Raw genomic sequence first — 20799 nt, 5'->3', positions numbered from 1 at the left:
TCAGGAGTGTCCCACTGCTCTGATTTTAATGATCCCACTTCCACCCCAGCTGTGGGCCTTTGCCCAGTGCTGCATCCAGCACAGCTCTGCCACCTGAACTCCAGCAAAGAGCAGGGAAGGGTTTGTGATCCAAAGAAACTGCAGAGTTGTAGCTCAGGAGCAAAATGATTCCCAGGGCCCTCACCTGGGTGGGCTCTGGACACACCAACATCCTGCAAATCCCAAGGACTGTGCCTATTGAAACATGAGCCCACAGTGACAGGCAAACAGTGACAGGCAAACTCTGTGACAATGGCACGGCCACCTCAGCCCTCCAGGATGCGGTTGATGAGCTTCATTTCCTCAGCAGACATGGGATTCAGGTTAAATCCCTTCAGCTCAGGTTTACCTGAGAAAACACATTGGAAAAAAATCAGGATTTTGCCACAAAAGAAGTGAAGCAGTTCATGGTAAACTTGAAAGGGGCTGTGGGGAGGGGAGGGGCCGCTCTGGATGCTGAAGTGGGGTCACCCTAGCAGTGTTGGAGGGTGTTTAGTGTGCTGGTGGGTGACAGCTCCACACAGAGACAGGCAACAGTGCTGGGGCAGGGAGGGAACTGGAAAAACAGTGGAAAAGGCTGCAGGAACACATGGAACTAAGGCATTTCTGGACCCTGCTGATACACGAGGCTGTTCCCAGGCACTGAGCAGGTTGCAGAGCATTTACCTTGAGCTTCATAGAGCCGGTTGACCTTCACCCGTAGCTCTTTCCGAAGGTTGCCTATCTCTTTATCCAGCTCCTCCTGGTCTGGGATAAGAGGAGGGAGTGAGGAGGACTGCGGTGGGCTCTGGGACGAAGGCTCAATTTCCCATGGGACACAGCACAGGCACAGGAGGGTCCCACCCTGCCTCCACCACCCCCCTGGGGCCGAGCAGCTTCTGCATGTGCTTCCCAGGGCACAGCACGGGCCAGAATCAGCCTCTCGAGAGGTCTGGGACACCTCAAAGCCCATCCCTAGCCAGAACTCCGTTAATTGAGCCAACATCTTGCTAATTATGGTGCTCATTAAAACGCTTATAGCTATACGGAGCCCTCGGGGTGACCTCACCCTGCCGCAGCATCTCCCGAGTCTTCGCCTTCGGCAGCTCGATGAACATGTTCCCGAAGCAAACCATTGCCTTCTCTGCCGGAAAAGAAGGGAAGGGAAGGAGAAGGGGAAGGGAAGGGGCTGTCAGCGGAGCCGCTCCCCGACGCGCGGCCACGAGTTCACGGTGGGCGCAGCTAGCCCGGCCTCACCGTCGGGCTCCGGGTCCTTATGCAGCGCCCGCAGGGCCTCGCGGTTGCGGTTCCGCTTCACGTCCAGGTCCACGATCTGCAACGGGAGCGAGAGGCAGGAGCGGCGGGGCTCGGGGCTGCCGGGGGCGGGACAGAGCGGGGCGGCGGAGGCCCGCCGGAGCTGGCTCGTACCTGCTGCCGTGCCGCCAGCACATCCTCGGCCAGCTCCTCCACCTCGGCCAGGTAGCGCAGCAACGAAGGCCGGGTCCCGGGCCATGGCGGGGCTCCGCCGGGGCCGCTCCGGGTCCGCCGCCGTGGGGCTCCGGGCCGCAGCCGCAGCCGCGCGGGCGGGTTCCGCGGCAGGGGCCGGGCTCGGCGCGCCCTCTCGCGGCCACCGCCGGTAGCGCCGCCCGCTCTGCGGACCCCGGAGCGGGCGGAGCGGCGGGGACCGACCGAGGCTTCGAACACGCGTGGCCGGGGTGGCGGGAGGGGCCGTGAGTGGCCCTGGGCTGCGAGGGAGGTGTCCGCCGCCCCGCTGCCAGCGTGGGATCTCGTTCACGGTGTGGAGTAGCGATCCCGCGCTTGGCTCCGGGCTGCCTCTGTGCCCGCGGGACTCATGCAAAGGGACGGAGGGTTCAGTGTGGCCATGTGGCGCTGAGCCCCAGAGTGCGGGTCCTGGCCCCGCAGCCGGCCCCAGCCCACCCCCACAGCCCAGAGGGACGAGGGGCTGAGAGCCCTGCCTTGCCTGGTCCCCTTGTGTATGAATTATTTATAACTTTTCATGGCTCGTCCCCTCGCCCCCAGCACCACCGTCTGTCTCCTCTTCCTCGCTGCTTCCCAGCACGGTACCGCTGTTGGCAGCTGGGCCCTTGGAGCATCAGGTGGCCTCTCTGTCATCCCAGAACGCAATAAAGGGCACTCAAAGCGCGGGGCAATGAGCTCAGGTTTCCTTTCGCGCAGCTGGTGGCTCTTCTGTAGCTCAGCGTCCAGGACCTGCCACCCCCAGGGACTGGAGCCATTTGTGGTCCCGGCTGCTTGACTCACCCTCAGCCAGCCACGGTGCCCCCACTCTGATCCCGGGAATGCTCTGGAAGGGCACCATATTCATCTGCTGCCCTGAGCAACCCTGCAGGAAGGGAAATATATTGCCCCTCAAAACGCTTTTTATCTCTTTCTTTCTGCCCCACCCAGCCATGAGCAAGAGGAAAATGGGGCGTTGGAGATGCAGGGAGACCCAGCACTGACAACGAGGACTGGCAGATCCCCACCGTGTGCACCCTGCAATGGGAAAGGGGCCCCAAGAGCCCACCCAGGGCTGGTGGGTAACAAGGGACACGGGTTCTCATGTCCCCTGTCCCTACTCTGGACAGAGCCCTGGAACAGCATCTCAAGTTTCTGAATGCAGCCTGTCCCCAGCTGTCCATCTCTGCCACCCTGGCTGTGCCACTCAGCTGCTGCTTACCTGGTGATGGTGGGGGGACCTCTGATCTGTTTTAGATCAGTGCTTTGGAGAGAGAGAGCCCCATTAACCTGCCTGAAGCAGCAAACAGGGTCCGGAGACAGGAGAGCCCCCAGCACTTGGAGGCCCCAGCCACATGCACCTCATGAAACTCATTCGACAAGGAGCTCCCCAAAGGTGGTGACCCCAGTGCTGCAGCCCCTATGAGCTGCCAGAGATGAGGACCACAGGGGACAGGGATGGAGAGAGCGAGGCAGCGGCTGGCTGGTGGTCACCACACTTCCGTGGGCAAATAATCCCTTAAGGGAGATTACCCAGATCGGAAGATTACTGGCCCTAATCCCATAAGGTCATTTGTTTCAGTTAACTGAGATCTCTCTCTGTGGCAGCATTGAATGAACTACAGCAGCTTCAGGGGAGCAGTGGGAGCGAGTGCTGGGGCACACACAGGCACTCCAGGCTGGGAATGATCCACACTCAGGTTAGATTCCTTCCTGACATCAGCCAGAAAATGTACTGGGATTGGGGCTGGATGCCAATGCTGGGAAATGCTCATTTGTCGGTGGGAGCAGCTGGCTGGAGATCTGAAAAAGCAGGAAGGAGGGAGGGAGGGCTTTCAGAGTCTGGGCAGGAGAGATGGGGATGGGGATGGGATGAGATGTGGCATGAGAACAGGGATGGGAGCAGGCTGACTGTGTCCTAGCAGCAGTGGAAGGAAGCAGTGACTCTGGGGTTGCCAATGACAGTGCAATGAAGGCAGGGTTTTGCCAGGAATGTTGGGCTGCATGGAAGGGCGGGGGCTGCTCTCCCTGGGAAGGTGGGGCCCAGCTCAGCACAGGCATAGGGGAAGCTGCAGCTGAGGGATCACAAAGCCATGGGCATCTGGAAGACATTCTCAGGGCAGTAAGAAGTGGCTGATGCTGCACTCTGTGGCCTCTCCCCAGCCAAGCTCTGAGCCAGCCACAAATCATCATGGATTTCTCATCCTGGAGCCAGCACCAGGGGTAGACATTCTGCCTGGAAGCTGGACTCAGGCTGGAACCAGAGGTCCATTTGGACCAGTTCCCCTGGGAACTGGGCAGTCAGAGGGAGCGGCCACCTGCCTACTGCCAGAAGCTGCTTTGCTTTGCTGTGTGTTTTGTGGAAAAAGCAGGTTTGGTTTCATCATGTTCCTTTTTCTTCCTTGCAGCCCTTTTCTGTATGCAGCCAGAAACCCTCCCTGCCTGCTGGCAGCTGCACAGGAAGCTTCAGGGATGTTTATAAGGTTTTTTTCTCTCTTCTCCTTTCATGTGGCTGCTGGGGCCTGTTGTTAAGATAAATCAGACTTCAAACCACAGGCTCCATGTTCTCAGGCTGTGGATCTTTAACTGCTGCTTCAGAGGGGGTGTTTCAGGGTCAGGGGAGAAAGGTGGGTCTGTCTCTCCCTGATTTCCAAGTCCCCTCTCCCTGGCGCTGTGCCCACCGTCATGGCAACGTAGTTCCTGCTCCATCACCCAGCCAAGACAGAGTCCCCAGGGACCAAGCCCAAAGAGGTCTGGAGTGGCCAGGTGTGGATAGGGGCTCTGGCAAGTGGATCCCATCCTTGGAGGGGGCCCTGCCCTGCCAAGTTGTTGATGAAAGGCTGCTTTCTTCAGGCTTTGGGATGCTGGGAGCATCCCCTCCCCCAGGCAAGCATTTGTGGAGGGGATCTGTCAGGAGCATCTCAAGGTGAGGTGTTTCATTATCAATGCTAATACATGCAGCACGGGGAGAGCGTCGCCGAGGGCCCGGCCACTCCCTTGTGCTGAGTAACATCTTCACCCCCTGGATGGCATCCCAGAAATCCAGGTTTACCCCACCCCCGGTTTGTGCTGATCCCTCCGGCCACCCTGCAAGGCAGAATTTGGAAGTTAGCCGTGTTTCCCGGGATCAAACACGCTCCCCCTCTCTGTGTGCCACAGTGTGCTGACCACGGGCCAGGCTCCAGCCAGGCTCCTCCGCAGGCGGATGCACCAGGCTGAGCCTCAGGGGCTGAGCCGCAGAGCCAGAGCCCGGGCTGGGGGCTGGGGCTGCCTCCAAGAGGCAGATGTCTGTATGCAGTCACCCTCCCTGGAGACTCACCACAAAGGAGAGAAAGCCCTTTCCCTCGCAGCCCTTTCCCTCCCAGCAGTGCCAGGGATGCCGGCACAGGGCTGCTCCTCTTGTGAGCACCCGTCCCGGGGGTACAGCCCCTCGCTCTACCAGACACATTGTGTCCATACTCCCAGGGGCAACCAGCGCTGGAGAGGTGGGCAGGGCTGAGGAGCAGTGCAGCATCGGGGCTCTTGTGCACCCAGACTCCAGCGGCCTTGGTACTTCACTTTCAGGGACATCCCCAAGGCTGGGGAATAACATATGTAACTCTTACACGAGTTTCATTTCAGGAACAACAAAAGCCTGCGTCCAAATCCCATATTTGGTCTTTTCAAAGAGGATACATCTTCTTTGAGCAGCCTGGTCTAGTGGAAGATGGCCCTGCCCCTGGCAAGGGGTTGGCACATCTTCATCTTTGAGATCCCTTCTAACCCGAACCATTCTGTGATGACTCTGTGACTCTCCCTCCAAAGCAGGGCTCAGGTCCAGCCCAGCCAGTCCCTGCTGGGACCCTCTCTGGCTGCATCGGGCAGCATTTTGGTGATCTGTGGTCCCGTCTCCGCCCGAGCGGAGAAGAGGCACCCACACCTTCACCCACCCGCACCTCGGCCCAAGCCCGGACCCACGGGCAGGGTCTTGCCTGGGCTGAGCCTCGGGGCTGGGGGACCGCGGCGCTACCCAGGAGCCTCCCGGGAAGCTCCGGTACTCGGTGGGCTGGGAAGGAGCGGTCGGACAGCACGGACAGCGTGGTTCCGCCGGGACGGGGTGGGGTGCCCGGTGCGGGGCTCGGGGGGTCGGGGGCGGTCCGTGCCGGCGGGGCCGCGGCGGGCGGGGGCCGGTCGGGGGAGGGGCCCGTTGCCCTTCCCGGCGCGGGGCGGCGCCCGGCGGCACCGAGCGCTCCTCCGGGACCCCGCGGCGCCGGCGGGGGGGCGGCTGCCCCTTCCGGCCGGGGAGCGGCGGGACCCGCCGGGGGCTCCCGGCGCCGGGCGGGGGGGAGCCGGTGTCGGCGGGCGCGGGGCGAGGCCGGCGGGGGCGGGCGCTGCCGGGGCGGGCTCCATCCCTCCGGAAGTCTCTCCCGCTCCCTCCTTTCTCCTCCTTTCCCCCGACAACATGGCCGCGAAGTCGGACGGCGGCGGCGGCGGCCCGGCCGTGCTGCTGGAGAGCCCCGAGGGCGGCGGCGGGCGGCGGGAGGCGGGCGCGGAGCCCCCGGCGCGGCGGTACCGGCTGCGGGACGGGTGCTGGGTGTTCTGCGCGCTGCTCGTCTGCTTCGCGGACGGCGCCTCGGACCTGTGGCTGGCGGCCCATTACTACGTGCGGGGGCAGCGGTGGTGGTTCGGGCTGACGCTGCTGTTCGTGCTGCTGCCCTCGCTCGTGGTGCAGATGCTCAGCCTCAGGTGGTTCGTCTACGACTTCGCCGCCAGCACCAAGGACAGCGGCGGCGGCACCAAGGACAGCGGCCCCCGCGGCTGCTGCCGCCTCTGCGTCTGGCTGCTGCAGGGCCTGATCCACCTGCTGCAGCTGGGGCAGGTCTGGAGGTACGGGGGCATCTGGGGAGCGGGGGTGCCCAGGGGGTGGGGGCAGAGCGGGGATGGGGCGGCTGCAGGGCCTGATTCACCTGCTGCAGCTGAGGCAGGTCTGGCTGTATGGGAAGGGATGGGACTACGGGGGGATGGGGGTATTGGGGTGATAGGGGTGCTGGGGGGAAGGGGATGCTTCTGGGCTTGACACACGTGCTGCAGCTGGGGCGGGTCTGGAGGTATGAGGGTACCTGGGGGTGTGGGTACAGGGGGTGGGATGGGGCTGCTGCAGGGCCTGATCCACCAGCAGCTCGGGCAGGTCTGGAGGTCTAGGGGAGGGGGGGACATGAGGGTCGTGGAGCCAGGAGGGGCCTGGAGGCAGCGGCACGGTGCAGCAGGGACATGGGTGGGGATAACAGCATGGAGACTTCAGGAGGGGTTGGCAGGGCAGGGGGAAGTGGGTGGGGATGGAGAGGTGAAGCAGGGGCCTGGGCAGCTGGAGGAGGCGCAAGAATCAATCTCTCTGTAGCCTCAGAATGGGTGGTGGAGAAGAGCCCCCAGCCGTGGGCTCAGGGGGGTGTGGGTAGGACCTGTGGGTGTGAGTAGGACATGTGTGTGTGGGTGAGGAGCTGTAGCCCAGCTTGGTGCCACAGCCCTAACATCGCTGCTGCCAGGTAGTGCTGGGCCTGGTGGGGACCTGCCTGGCCATGGCAGTGTGGTCCTGGGGGTGTGAAGTGATTATGCTGGGCCCTGAACACCTCGAGGCTCCTGTCCTGATGTCACTGTATTTGTGGGGTGGTGGGCAAGGAGGTGCTGGTGGTTCCCAGCCTGTCCAGGCTCTGCTGCTGCCCCATCCCAATCCTGGGGACAGTCTGGTGGTGTGAGCAGGGCAAGCTGCAGACACAGGCTGGGGCAGCTCAAGGCCCTTCATCCACCTCTCTGCAGACCCCTCAGAATGCACAAGGTGATGTTTTCTTGGCACCTTCCTCTGCTGTGCCCCGTGCCCTCCCAGCTCCAACATCACGTGCTGGGGCAGAGCTGGACACTGGCACCGAGCGCCTCTGGAGGAGCTGGTGCCGGGAGGGCAGACAAAGGCAAATTCCCGGAACAATGCGTGGAGCCGGCAGCACTCCCGGCTCGGGTTTCCATCCTGTTTCCTCTCCTGAGTGCTGTAGTAGAGGCTCTTTGCTCGTTCCCTGTTGGTGTCTGCATGTTCATTCCTCTGCTGCTCCTTCTGGGATGCTCCGGGGTGTTTAACTTTGTTTGACAGTGCAGTGTGTGCTGTGCTCAGCACACCTGCCAGCACACCTGCCCTCCCCAACCCCCAACCAATGGGACCACTCTCAGGGTACTCTGGCTGCAGGGTGGGTGCAAAACCTGCTTCTTTGTGAGAGGGGAGCTGGTGAGGGAGAGGACAGGAGCTCTCTGGCCCTGCCTGCAGCTGGTATGAGCCCAACACACCTGATCCCAGCCCAAGCTGGATCTGAGCTCAGCCGGGGGCTTTGCTCTTGGGGGTGTCAGTCCTGCTCTTGGATCAGCTGCACCATGGAGACTCCTAAGCCAATTAAAGCGGTAACTCTCAGCACTCACCCTCCAGGACATGTTGGTCTCAAGCAGCAGCTGAGGCTCTTTCTAATCTCTGGATTTGGGATTAGTTCGGGTGACCAGTTAAATGCAGTTTGTTAAACCCATTAGTGAGGTTGGATCCGGTGCAGGAGGATGTGGCAGTAAGAGAAGTGTTGGATAAGCGCTGCAGGTGAAAGAAAGGATTTTCCCTGGATAAGAACACTGTGCCCCTTGCCAAACATCTCCCCCTTCCTGATTTACCTGCCTCCTCCCTCACCTCTGCAGATCTCACCTCTGCCAACCTCACTGCACAGCCCTGAGCCCCACCTGTGATAAAGACCCCCAATCCCAAAAAAGAAAGCTGCTGCCCACCTGCAAAAGCAGCTCTGAGCACCAGCTCTGTGGCTATCCCTAACTAAGGCTTTTGAAGTTAATTGTCATTGGTATGTTCATGGTGCACATGCACAAACTCCATCACGGGTGGTCTCCACGATGCTGCTGGTGGCATGACCATGTGCCCGAGTAGCATGGCCCTGTTCCCAGCTGGTCCCACACCACCACTGTGCCTGTGGGCCAAGCTTGGATGGTTTTGCAGCTCAGGAATTGTTACCCATTCACAAAGTCCCCAGTTTCTCCACCAAAGCAGCTCTGCAGGGCAGGGATGCTGCTCATGCCAGTGTGCCTCCTGATTGGAAGTTTGTCACCTCCATGGGCTGGCAGCTGGCTAGGGTGTGCTGCAGGTCCCGTTGGGCTGGGGACAGCTCTATCTGTGCCTGTGTCTGTGTTAGCCCAGGGTCACATGTGGTTTGGTTGCCTGAGGGCCAGACATGCAATTCCCTGTCTTCCTGACCACTCCCATCAGCCTGTGTACCTCCATCCACTGGCTTGGGGACTCAGTGCCACCCCTCAGCCCTTGTGCCAGTCTGGCAGCAGTCCAGGAAGGCAAGGACATCCTGGGCAGGCTCATGAGGGGCAGTAGAGCTGGGACTTGCAGGTTTCCCCACCAGTCTGGTCCCTAGAGCTTTGCTCTGTCTATGTGGGGGCAGGAATCCTCCCAGTCCTGGGAGCTCCCAGTTTTGAGTTGTCAGCTTGTTCTGCTGCAGGACCCAGTGCTGGTGGTCCCCACCTGGCCCTGGTGTAAATGACAAGGGGTTTTTAGGGCCAGACAAAGCCTTTCCCTGAGCACAGTGCCCTCAGGTACTCCCCTCTGCCCCGAGTAGCCAGGGAATCTTGGATGTGGGGCTGGTGGGACACAGTGAGTGTGGTGACATGGGCACATGTGCAGCTCTCCCTGATGACCTGACTTGGTAGGATGTGTAAGGGATTAAAAAGGCTGTAACAGAGAAGCAATTTTCTCCTTGTTTAAATACAGGATTAAGGGATGAGATCCCAAATTATCTTCTAGGAAAATCACACTTTCTATTGCTCACTCTGGGACCGGAGGGTCCCTCGTCCTTTTCCATCTGAGGATGATGATTAGCGGATTTGTTTGTAACCAGTGTTGGGTTTTCTCCTCTTTTATTTTTACCAACACCTGAAAACTGGGCTCAGTAGTTGGGAGCTGGGGGCAAACAGTGACACTGGTGACAAATCCAGCTGTAGTGGGGCTCTAAAAAAACACCAGTGCCCACCCAAGCCACCACCTTCCTGCTGCAGGGTTTTTGTTGGATCACTCTTTGCAATACAAAGGAGGGAGCAATTAGCCCTGAGAGCTCTTGCTGTCGGTTTCTGCCTCATCATCGGTTTTTTTGAAAATTAAATGATTTTTTTTCAAGTGATTGATTCTGTGTTTCCCGTGCAGCTGCCGCGGCGCAGGGCTGGGGAGCGCCCGCCGTGCTGGCAGCGCCGGGATCGCTCACTGAGCTGAAACACCACGGGATGATCAAATGCAGAGCAAATAAGAATCAACATTCCATTCGGGCGAGTTGATGGGAGATGAAATCTTGTTTTAACGAGACCTATGGAGTTGGCGGACACAGGGATAATTGTGCCCTTGCTGAAAGCCGGGGAGGCCACAGGTCACTTGTTGAACAGTGCAGGACCCACGGCTGGGGCTCTGTAGGGTGTGTGCGGGGGCTGCTCTGTGCCATGGACAGTGGGTTCGCTGATGAGCCCAATTATCAAGACTAATTACAGGGACAAGATGAGGTCACCAGCTCCCAAGCCTGGTTCATGCATGGGCACCCTCTGACAGCAGCATCCCCCTACAGCAGCCAGAGCTCTACATTGCTTCCTCAGATGCTGTGCCTTTTTGGGGACAGATGCTGTCCCCTTTTGCTGTGCCTTTAACCCCTGAGCTGCCCATTGGTTTGCTTCCCACCAGAGAGGGGGATCCTTCACCGGGCCCTTCTGAGGGGCAGTGGCCCTGGTGGTGCCACAATGGCAGCACTGGCCTGGCTGCCGTGGGCAGGTGGCACTGGGATACAGATCTGTGCCAGGAGCCAAGAGCCAGGTGGTCACAGCCTCTCCCCACCCCGAGCAGTGAGGAACAGGCTGCAACAAAGGCTAAAATTAGGTGCTGCCCTGGAGGTGGAGGTTAAAACGTCACTTTGACACCAGCACAGAGAAGCCGGTGAGTGCTGGGAGTGGGGCTGGCAGGGCAGAGCAGATGGCAGCAGGGTGTCCTGAGGGCTCGGTGGCCCCAGCTGATGGACCTCACTGTGCTCTCCAGGCTGTGCAGCCCCGGGAGTGGGAGTCTGTCCCTGCAGCGGGAGCAGAGCTGGCTCCTGCCTCCTCCTGCTGACGGATGAGCTGAAAGTGCTGCGATCAGGCTTTCTCCCATGCTCTGGGCTGATGGAGTTGTCTGGCAGCACATTCTGGAGCTGATGGAGAAGCCGTTGCTCTGCCAGAGGATTTTATTCACTGGGAAGAATCTGTGGCCTGACGTCCTCCTGCTGCACCTGTTTTCCTCCTCACCCGGCTCCTTTCCCCTCCTCGCCAGCAGAACCCTGGCCGTGATGCAGGCAGGGCTGCCCGGGGAAGCCCTGCCTGGCCAGCCCCGTGTCCCCTCCTGTGGTGCCAGATCTGGCCTGTCTGGCCCGGTGCCTGGGGAGGGTCCCTGGTGGCGGTGACTCAACCGGGCGTGCGTCGGTGCCACGCACACCTCCACTGACCCCCGGCTGACGACCAGATGGCCGGGGCCAGCGTGTGCCTGCACCCACAGCCCTGCCAAGAGCCCAGGCAACACCGGCATGAGAGCCAGGAGCTTCCTGTGGGCAGCACGGCACAACCAGCTGGTTCCTCCGTCCTGGCCGGGGCAGGAAGAAGCAGGGTGGGCTCTGCGCCAGCTGAGACCAAAATATCCCATTTGAGAAGCAGCCGAATGTGGTGGTGGGTTGGGGCAGCCTGAATCCATGGGTGGCTGGAACGTGGAGCTGTGGATGGGAACCCTGGCTGGGGGAAGCCAGACCCTGCATGGGTGGTTAAGGATTGTGGTGGTGGGTGGGTAGGCACTGTATGGCTGGGTGGGCAGCAGGGTGATGACCTGGGGCTCTGGGATGCTGAGCTGGCTTTGCACAAGCTGGCACTTCCCAAACTGGAGCCCTGGCCTGGGACAGGGATGCGTTCATCAGTGCTGCTGCCCTGCAGCTCCTGGCAGCCCCGGCCTAGGGGGCTTTCCATGGTCCCAAATCAGCAGGAACAGGTTGTCAGTGATCACAGGGCATTCCTGGTGTGAGCAGAGTGGGGTGAGCTCACCTGGCAACATGGGCTCATCTCACCCTTCCCATACCTCGCACAGGTACCTCCGCACGCTGTACCTGGGGCTGCAGAGCCGGTGGCAGGCCGAGCACCGCCGCCGCCATTTCTACTGGAGGATGATGTTCGAGAGCGCGGACATCAGCATGCTGCGGCTGCTGGAGGCCTTCCTCAAGAGCGCGCCCCAGCTCGTGCTGCAGCTCAGCATCATGGTGCAGCAGAACAGCATCGAGCCATTGCAGGGTAAGGGACAGCGCTTGCAGGGGACAGGGTACGGGGAGGGAGGTCCCTGCATCCTGCGGGCTCTCATGGCTGCTCCCTGCAGGACTCTCAGCCTCGGCCTCGCTGGTCTCGCTGGCCTGGATGATCGCGTCCTACCAGAAGGTGCTGCGGGACTCGCGGGAGGACAAGATGCCCATGTCCTACAAGGGTGCCGTGGTGCAGATCCTCTGGCACCTCTTCACCATCGCCGCTCGTGCCATCGCCTTCGCCCTCTTCGCCTCCGTGTTCCAGCTCTACTTCGGCATCTTCATCGTCACCCACTGGTGCATCATGACCTTCTGGATCATCCAGGGCGAGACGGATTTCTGCATGTCCAAGTGGGAGGAGATCATCTACAACATGGTGGTGGGCATCATCTACATCTTCTGCTGGTTCAACGTCAAGGAGGGACGGAGCCGCTACCGCATGTGCATCTACTACATCATCACGCTGTCAGAGAACGCCACCCTCACCATCCTCTGGTTCCTGTACTACGACCGCGAGACCATCTCTGACTTCAACGCCTTAATCCTCGTCTGCGTGGTTAGCTCCAGCTTCGCCCTCGGCATCTTCTTCATGTTCATCTACTACTGCCTCTTGCATCCCAACGGCCCCATCTTCAGCCACCGCTCCGTGGGCTGCATCTTCCGGCAGGAGCCACCCCCGGTGCCGGGGTCCCCCGTGGAAGCCGTCACCAGCCCCCCGCGCTCGCTGCCGCGGACTACAGGGGGGGAGCGGGACGGGGCTCCGGGGGAGCGGGACAGCTGCGTGCCCGTCTTCCAGGTGAGACCCTGTGCCCCGCCGGCGCCGGCCGCCCGTGCCCCGCGGACAGAGGGTCCCGTCATCCGCATTGACCTGCCCAGGAAGAAGTACCCGGCCTGGGACGCCCACTTCATCGACCGGCGCCTGCGGAAGACCATCCTGGCGCTGGAATACGCGTCGCCCACCACCCCCCGGCTGCAGTACCGCACCCCCGGCGCCCCGCAGGAGGTGCTGGAGTACGAGACCACCGTGTAGGTTGCGGGGCGTGAGGCTGCGGCGGGAGCCCCGGGGCCACCCTGGCCACCCTGTGTCTCCACAGCTGTTTGCCTTCCTTTGGGTTTGCCGGCGCTGCCGTGCGGCCATGCCAAGCATCCCGTGGGCGGTGACTGGGGAGGTCTCTTGGTGCTATCCCCTCCCCGCGCTGCATTCCCGCAGCCCAGACCCGTCCTACCCGACGGCGGCCGCCCCCACGCCCTCCAGGGCTCGTCCTTGCCAAAATACCTCACCGGTGCCTGAGCCCAGGCGGTGGGTGCTGTGGCCCATATCTGGTGTGGCCCATATCAGTGGTGCAGGATGGGGACCGGGGGCACCCTGGGATGGGGGCTGGCAGCTGCCAGGGGCACGGTGTGGCTCGGTGGGGCATAGTGGGCAGCACACGGGAACACAGGTGCCTGTGCCACGGCAGACTGGGTGGATGGATGGGGATGGAACATGGCTGCACTGGGGTGTGCATGGGGCTTGTGACCCCAGGGAGCTGGGGCAGGGACAGCCGGGGTCCATCCAATCCCTATCCATGTCTCCCACTTCCCCCACACTGCCACACCAACCTTAAGTGAGCCCCTTCATATCCATCCTCAGTCCCCTCCCTCGGCTCAGGGTTGAGCCATGTCCCCAACCCCATGGGATCTCCAATATACTGTGGGGTGTAGACCCTGGCCTGGGGGGGGCCTCGTTGGTGGGCACGAAGTTTGCACCCCTGCTTCTGAGCTGGGACCCCAGCTGTGTCCAGGATGGCTGCAACCCATCCTCCCCCCATCCCCACAGGAACTGCTTCATCTCATCGGGTTTGTTTTCACCTGAATGGTGACATTTTGTGTGACATTTTCTACCTCCGCTGGGGCCGGGGGTGGCAGGGCCTGGCTGGCACCACTGAGGGGTGTGTGCGGGGCCGCCGGCGTTCCCGGATTCCCCAAAGTGGGATTCACCCCCAGACGTTCTCCTCTCCTGGGCTGGCATCCCTTCCCACCCGGGAGCATTTCCATTCACTCCTTCATCAGCATCACCTCCCTCCAGCTCCCCAGTATAAACCTGAGCTGGGACCCTGCCTCCCCTGACCTCACCCTGTGTGCCCCTGCCTGTCCCCAGTCCCTGCCCCGCCTGCCCCTGTCCGCTCCCGCCTCCCCAGAGGAGCGGGGCTGCTCGGGCTCCGGGTTTGAATGTGTCCCAGGTCCTGCCCAGAACCGCCTGCCCCCACCGAGGGGCTGTGCTGAATGTACCCTGTGCCCCCCCGGCCGGGACTGTCCCGGGGGGTTGTGTGCATGCATGTGTGTGTGTGAGAGTGTGCAGGGGCTGGCAGGGGTTTGCAGGGCAGGGGAGGCGTTGGGCCCCCCAGCCTTGTGCTACCCCAGCCCCTTACCCCTGCACCCACGGCCCCTGTGCCTTCCCTGCATCCCCTGTGCCCCCACCGTGGCTCCACAAGGTTCTGGCCTCTGGCTGCCCCGAGCCGCAGTGCCAAGCCCTGCCAGGGCTGGAGAGCGTGGGCAGCACTGAGAGCCCCTCTGTGCCATGGGGCACCGTGTGAGGCACTAGAGGATGGAAGGAGTGGGATGGGAGAGCTGCACCTGGGAACGGTAGGGATGTGGGGTCCCCGAGGGCCAGTGTGAGTGCCCGGTCCTGTGACACGGCCGGGGTGGGTGGGTGTGTGGCGGCGGTGGCATTACGTTGCTTTTGTTTCCCATTTCTTGGTAGCTGGGGTGACAGCAGGCTGGGCTGACCATCCTCGGGTTCACTGGTGCTAACTGGTGCTAACTGGGAGCCTTGGAAACCCTTTAGGAGGAGGGTGCAAAGCATGGCTGGGGCTGGGCAGTGGGCTGGGCCCCTGCCACCTGCACCCCTCCTTCACTGCCATCACGGGCAGCCCCCGGTGGCATGTGCTGGTCGTGCGGCGGCAGCCCCGGTGTGGGGCAGCTCTGGGGCGGGGTGTCTTTTCCTCAGGGAAGGTGGGGGGCAGCAGCCAGGGGTGCCAGGCTGGGCTGGCAGCTCACTGCTGCAGGCATCAAGCAGTGTCACCGCAGCCCCTGAAGGGTGCCCAGGTGGTGGCAGCTCCTCCCTGGGTCCAGTTCACAGAGGATCTGGGGATGGGCCACATGGGGACTGTGTGCCAGCACGGGGTGGCTCCTCTGGGCTCCCCCTGCCCCTGCCCACCCCAGGGCAGAGACGCCATTTGACATGCCTGTCATGCCGGGGTTTGTGTGGGGACCCCAGGGCCACGTTGGTGGGTCAGAGGGACACTTTTCTATGCACTCAAGCCACGGTATCCTCAGCCCTGGGCTGCTCTGGGCAGAGGAGTCTGGCCACGTGTGGGGTTTGGGGGAGCCCTCAGTCTCCTGCCCCAGGCCACCCCCTGCCCTCCACCCAGCCTGTGCCACAGTGGCAGCCAAACCCAGCGCCCTGTCCCCTCCCTGCCTACCAGGGTGGCAGCACCTGCCCATTGGGATGACAAGGGGACACAACTGGAGGCCAGGATGGGCACAGCTCCAGGGGTGCTCGAGCTTCCACTGGGCATGAGGGGGTCCTGGTCCCCGGGGTGTCACCCAGGGGTGGCAGCAGGGCTGCTCCAGCTTCAGGGAGTGAGGAAAATTTGTTCTGGCAGGGGCTGCCGCAGGGTCTCAGCCACATCCCTGAACCCCCAGTGCTGGGACCCGGCGGCTGCTGTCACGTACTGTAAATACTCTGTGTGCCACCTTCTTCTCTGGGACCCTCGGCGTGGGCGGGGGTGAGTGGGAGGCCGGGGTCCGTCCCGAGACTTTTTTGTATACCACAAACTTTTTGTATATTTTTAATTTTGCTGCAACATGAGATATTAAATTCATTTCAATAAGCCCTGCCTGCAGGATTCTGTCCTTGTCGGCACCTCCAGCTCACAGCTGGGGGCTCCAAAGCAGGGCAGAATGATGTGTCTCTGTCCCTGACTGCTCGGGGACATCATTAACAGAGCGGGGTGCCTGTAGTAGCGCTGCCTGCCCTGGTGTCGGTGGCTCTGGCTGGTGCCAGTGACCCTGGAGTGGTGGCCGGCAGGGAAGGGGTGCACAGGCAGGATGCAGCATCTCGGGGAGGAAGCTGCCTGACAGGGCCACTGCCGGGCCAACCTCCTCCCCACCAGAGGCCCCGATCCCCGGCCGACCCCCAGACCCACAATGGGTCTGGATCCCCTGGGCAGCTGTGGGGATGGCGTGCTGGATGCAGCTGTGTGGGCTCCTGCCAGTGCCGTTCCCAGTGCCAGGGCCGTTCCCAGTGCCAGGGCCCCGTGTAAGCAGGACAGGATGTGGGCAGCGAGAGCTGAGAGCCCCCAGGGCAGCCCCATGCGGGTGGGGTTGATTTGGGGTCATAGGGAAGCAGAACCAGCCCCGGCCCCAGGAAAGAGCCCTGCAGAGAGGGGCAGGGGCTCCTTCATAGAGGAACCTCGCAGGCACTATCAGCACCTGCTCTGGTCCCAGCACCTGCTCCAGTCCCATCTCAGCCCACTTCAACTCCAGTCTGCCCAAATCCCAGCCCCAGTCTTGCTATAGGTGTCAATCCCAGCCCCAGTCCCAGCACCAATCTAAGTCCATGCTCCAGTCCCATCTCAGCGAACTTCAGCCCCTGCTTCTGCCCAAGTAATAGTTCAGCCCCTATCCCAATCTCCCCCCCAGTCCTGTCCCAGCCCCAGTGCCAGCCCAGTCCCGGTCTCAGTGCCAGCCCGGGCCAGCCCAGGCCAGCCCAGCCCAGTCCCAGCACCCCCCAGGAGAGGCAGGAACTCACATCCCAGCTATCCTGGTGGAGTTTCCGACACAGGAAAACGCCGCGGCGCCGAGCGGGGCAGTGGGGGCGGCCACAGCACCGCGTCCTGCCATGGACAGCGAGGCCAAGAAGGGGAAGAAGGTGCGTGGGGCTGGGGCTGGTGTCCAGGGGGCTGGCAGGAGAGTGGGAGCGGGTGACATAAACAGGTTCGAGAGGCTCCGCACCCCTCCCGCAGCACAGTGGGGAGAAGTGGAGCCACTCAAATAGTGCCAAGAGCCGGCAAAGAGGTGCTCAGCTATTGCCCCACCCCAGGTGCTGGGTACCACGGACCCTGTGTGTGGGGGCCAGGGTTGGGTGCCCGGTGCTGACCGGTCCCCGTGCCCCTTCCCCTGCCAGGGTTTCGTGTCGCCCATCAAGCGGCTGGTTTTCCCGAAGGCTGCGCGGAGGGCAGCACTCCGCAGCAGCGTCTATCGGCGCCCGCTGCACTCCGTGCCCCTCTACCCCCCCGACTACCTGATCGACCCCCAGATCCTGCTGCACGACTACGTGGAGAAGGAGGTGAAGGTAAAGGGATCCCCAAAAGTGTCCGGGGCCACTGCTTGCTTGGGGTGGGGATATGAGGCCACCACACCATGCTGAGAGCCACACAGAGAGTGCCCAGAAGGGCCCTGGTCCCCTCCCTGCCCAGACAAACACCCAGAGAGGAGGAGGGTGCACTGGCAGTGCAGGAGGGACCTCCTAACTGCAGGATCTCCCTGTACCCCAGGGAAATGTGTCCTGACCTTGGGGCCATGGGGCGGGAGGGAAGGTGCTCGCCCCAGCCTCCCCAAGCTGCCCTGGGTTTTTTCTCCTCCAGTTTTTAGGTCACCTGACATGGGTGACATCCTCCCTGAACCCCTCCAGCCGGGATGAGGTGCTGCAGCTGCTGGACACGGCCAGGGTAAGAGGGGTCCCCACTTCCCAAAGGGTGGGCACTGGGTACCCCACACTGCCGGGTGCCCCACGCACCCCCCTGCACTCTGTCCATGCAGCAGCTGAAGGAGCTGCCGCTGCAGACGACGCCAGAGCAGGACAGCATCCTCAGTCTCTCTGCGCGCTGCCTCCTGCTCACCTGGCGCGACAACGAGGAGCTCATCCTGCGAATCCCCACACACGAGATCGCGGCGGCCTCCTACCTGCGCGACGATGCCCTGCACCTCCTCATCCTCAAAACCGGTGCGGGGGTCCGACCGGGGACCACCAGCCGAGGCACAGCCGGCCCCGAGTGTCCCCTGGGCACGAGGGGCTGGAGCACGGCGGGTGATGGGTGTCAGAGTCTATCAGGGCGGCAAAATCCCGCGTTGTCCCTGTCTTGGTGTGTCCTATCCTCTCCCACGTACGAAGTCCCGGAGGGGTGTCCTCAGCCCACTGAGGCTTGCACATCCCCACTCCACACCCCCGTTCCTCTGCATCCCACTGGGCTGGTGGGATGGCTAGGGCAGGGGCTGGGGACCAGGCAGGGTGGGCAGCGCAGCCCCCCGCCCTGACGCCCTGTCTGTCCCCACCCCCCCAGGCCTGGGAGTGGACCCGGTCCCCGCCGGGGCGCACCCCGAGGCGGCCCCGGCCGGCTTGCCCGAGGCGTTTCCCTCAGAGAAGCGTGCGGGGGGCTCGTGGCCGGAGGGGCGGCTCGGGGGCCCGATGGAGCGGCGGCACACGATCTGCAGCCTGGACTGGCGGGCGGCGCGGGGCGGGCAGGAGGGCCGGCAGGGCGGCAGCCTGGAGCGGCGGCGGGGCGGCAGCTGGGAGCGGCGGCAGCGCGGGCGGCCCTCGGGCAGCTGGGAGCGGCGGCAGCCGTGCGGCGGCAGCTGGGAGCGGCGGCGGGCCGGCACCGCCGGCGGCAGCTGGGAGCGCGGCACCGGCTTCGGCAGCTGGGAGCGGCGACACGCCGGCAGCAACCCCCTGGACCCGCAGGAGCCCTGCCCTGACGCTTACTCCAACCTCATTATCCTCGCCGTGCCCAACAGGGTGAGCGGTCCCGGCGTGTGCCACCCGCCGCCCGCTCGCCCACCCCCTGGCACTCACTGCCCTCCTCCCTTCCCGCTGTAGGATGCTGGTGAGGAGTCCTGTGCGCTCATCTGCCAGGTGTTCCAGATCATCTACGGCGACCAGAGCATCGAGTGCGTGGACCGCGCCGGGTACCATTACACCTCCACGCCCACACGGCCTTGGCTCTCCAGCAGGAGTGAGTGGCTGGGGACAGGAGTGGGAATATCAAGTGAGGCGTCATGGGGCTGACGGGTACATGGGGGTACATGGACACGTTGGGGGGGGTTTGCCTCTGCTATGAGGTCTCCGCTCTCCCTCCCCAGGTGAGAGCTGCCGCACAGATGGGACATACGGCTACGATGCTGACTACAGCTGCTGCAGCTCCTTGTGAGTCTGGCTCCTCCAGGGTGCCCTTGGACTGGGGTGGGTCCCACTGGACAGGTGTGGGATCCTCCTGCCTCTGGGTGGGTGCCTCTGCCCTTGGGTAGGTGCCAAGCCCCACTGCAGTGATGCCTCAGCCCTACCTGATGGTGGGTGCTGTGCAGTGTGGGGGCGGCTGGGCACATGAGGGGTACAGGCACCCACTGACCCGTGTCCTCCCACAGCAATGGCTCCCACGAGACCTTTGAAGCGTATTACAGCGGCACCTCCTCGCCCTCCTTCCACCGCTCCCACCACAGCCTGGCCACCGCTTGCAGTGGCAGTGACCAGAGTGGTGCAGGGCTGGAGCAGCTGCAGGACTACATGGTGACGGTGAGGGCACAGAGATGGGCACGGGGACAAGCAGCAGGCCAACAGTGCAGGAGCTGGGGGCGGGGGAAGCAGGCAGGTTTAAGGTCCCTGTGCCAGAGAGCAGCAGTGGGACACAGGATGGAGGGCTGGGGCTGTGGGCTGCTGGTGTCCCCAAGCCCAACTTGTCTCTGTGTCACCACAGCTGCGCAACAAGCTGTCACCACAGGAGATCCAGCAGTTTGCCGTCCTGCTCCGCGAGTACCGGCTGGGCACACCGGTGCAGGAATACTGCACTGAGCTCCTGCGCCTCTACGGGGACCGTAGGAAGTTCCTCCTCCTGGGTGAGTGTCACCATGTCACCCTAGTGCTGGGTACGCTTCCCTTGGGGACATGGTGCTGGTGCTGGGTGTGCTTCAGAGGATGTCAGGACCCCGTTGCTTACTGGGGGCAGGATGGGACAAACCTGCCAGCAGCCAGTGGGGCTGGCACTGCACCCCAATGGGGTAGGTACCCCAGTGCCCACCTGGGCAGCCTCCCGAGGCTTGCGGTGCCTGTGGCAGGAATGAGGCCCTTCATCCCTGACCAAGACATCGGGTACTTTGAGACGTTCCTGGAGAGCATCGGGATCCGGGAGGGCGGGATCCTCACTGACAGCTTCGGCCGCATCAAGCGCAGCATGAGCAACACGTCGGCCTCGGCCGTGCGCAGCTACGACAGCTGGTCCCTGCGCTCCGAGTCCGAGTCCTTCAACCGCATGATCACGGACATCACCCACGACATCGAGGCGCTGGCACGGGATGAGGAAGAGGAGGAGGAGGAGGAAGAGGACAACTATCTGTGAGCCAGTGCCAAAACCCAGCTGTCCCTTCCCTGCTCGCTGATGTGGTGCTGCACCGCCAGGACCAGAGTCAGCAGGTGACCAGCTCTGCCCCAGAACCAGGGAGGGTGAATTTGTCACCAGGGGAGGGGACAGGCCTCTGCACTGCCCTGTCGGCTCTTGTCAAGCCTGTTGGAATCACAGGGCAGCCGTGGCTGTGGGGGAGACACACGTGCTGTAATTTCTGCAGATTTCAATTAAATGCTGGGGCTGAGAGCAGAACATGTTCTTCCCTGGAGAAAGGCCCTGTCAGAGTGCAGAGGTGCTGTGGTGTGTGGATGAGCTGGGGCAGGGGTCTGCTGGGCTGGGCACCTGCCCGCTCCAGTGTCACATGGAGGTCACTCCAGTGTCAGGGTGCTGCCGGCTGTTCCTGGCTGGCTCCAGGGAATGCTCAGAGCAATGGGGCAGGTCAGCTGGGAGAGGAAAGGACTGGTGGCCGTAACTGGCCCGCTGCTGCCGGCGGCGCCTGCGTGACACTCGTCCGGCCGCGGGCTGCGGGTGTTTCACAAAAGGAAGTTCCTGCCCCGGGCCCCGGCTTC

At 62.7% G+C, this 20799-nt stretch overlaps 3 protein-coding genes across 3 annotated transcripts; 2 read left to right on the top strand and 1 right to left on the bottom strand.

Annotated features, from left to right (window-relative positions):
• PDRG1 (p53 and DNA damage regulated 1) lies at nt 1-1546 on the bottom strand. The gene is given in 6 exon segments (XM_066330731.1): nt 1-388; nt 706-786; nt 1088-1162; nt 1276-1351; nt 1447-1506; nt 1508-1546. Coding segments are annotated over 6 exon segments (399 nt in total). The 5' UTR covers nt 1532-1546; the 3' UTR covers nt 1-305.
• A 4389-nt stretch (nt 1547-5935) lies between these two features.
• On the top strand, nt 5936-15727 carry XKR7 (XK related 7). The gene is made up of 3 exons (XM_066330730.1): nt 5936-6360; nt 11648-11847; nt 11930-15727. Exons 1-3 carry the CDS (start codon nt 5936-5938, stop codon nt 12880-12882), a joined length of 1578 nt encoding a protein of 525 aa, XP_066186827.1. The 3' UTR covers nt 12883-15727.
• Nucleotides 15728-16646: 919 nt separating this feature from the next.
• On the top strand, nt 16647-20502 carry CCM2L (CCM2 like scaffold protein). The gene is made up of 10 exons (XM_066330729.1): nt 16647-16767; nt 17023-17190; nt 17483-17566; nt 17658-17841; nt 18179-18630; nt 18712-18847; nt 18975-19038; nt 19257-19404; nt 19586-19724; nt 19944-20502. Exons 1-10 carry the CDS (start codon nt 16738-16740, stop codon nt 20222-20224), a joined length of 1686 nt encoding a protein of 561 aa, XP_066186826.1. The 5' UTR covers nt 16647-16737; the 3' UTR covers nt 20225-20502.
• The last annotated feature ends 297 nt before the right edge of the window (nt 20503-20799 follow it).

Source organism: Sylvia atricapilla, chromosome 16 (genome assembly GCF_009819655.1).
Source record: "Sylvia atricapilla isolate bSylAtr1 chromosome 16, bSylAtr1.pri, whole genome shotgun sequence".
Lineage (NCBI taxonomy): Eukaryota > Metazoa > Chordata > Aves > Passeriformes > Sylviidae > Sylvia > Sylvia atricapilla.
Note: the sequence above shows the minus strand (reverse complement) of the source record. Positions and strands in the feature narration are given on the sequence as shown.

Excerpts from the sequence above, each read along its gene's own strand:
- XKR7 (XM_066330730.1), top strand. The coding sequence starts at position 5,936 with ATGGCCGCGAAGTCGGACGGCGGCGGCGGCGGCCCGGCCGTGCTGCTG. Across the intron at positions 6,361-11,647 it reads CAGCTGGGGCAGGTCTGGAG|GTACCTCCGCACGCTGTACC; the intron begins GTACGGGGGCAT and ends TACCTCGCACAG. Across the intron at positions 11,848-11,929 it reads CAGCATCGAGCCATTGCAGG|GACTCTCAGCCTCGGCCTCG; the intron begins GTAAGGGACAGC and ends TGCTCCCTGCAG.
- CCM2L (XM_066330729.1), top strand. The coding sequence starts at position 16,738 with ATGGACAGCGAGGCCAAGAAGGGGAAGAAG. Across the intron at positions 19,039-19,256 it reads TACAGCTGCTGCAGCTCCTT|CAATGGCTCCCACGAGACCT; the intron begins GTGAGTCTGGCT and ends GTCCTCCCACAG. Across the intron at positions 19,405-19,585 it reads TGCAGGACTACATGGTGACG|CTGCGCAACAAGCTGTCACC; the intron begins GTGAGGGCACAG and ends GTGTCACCACAG.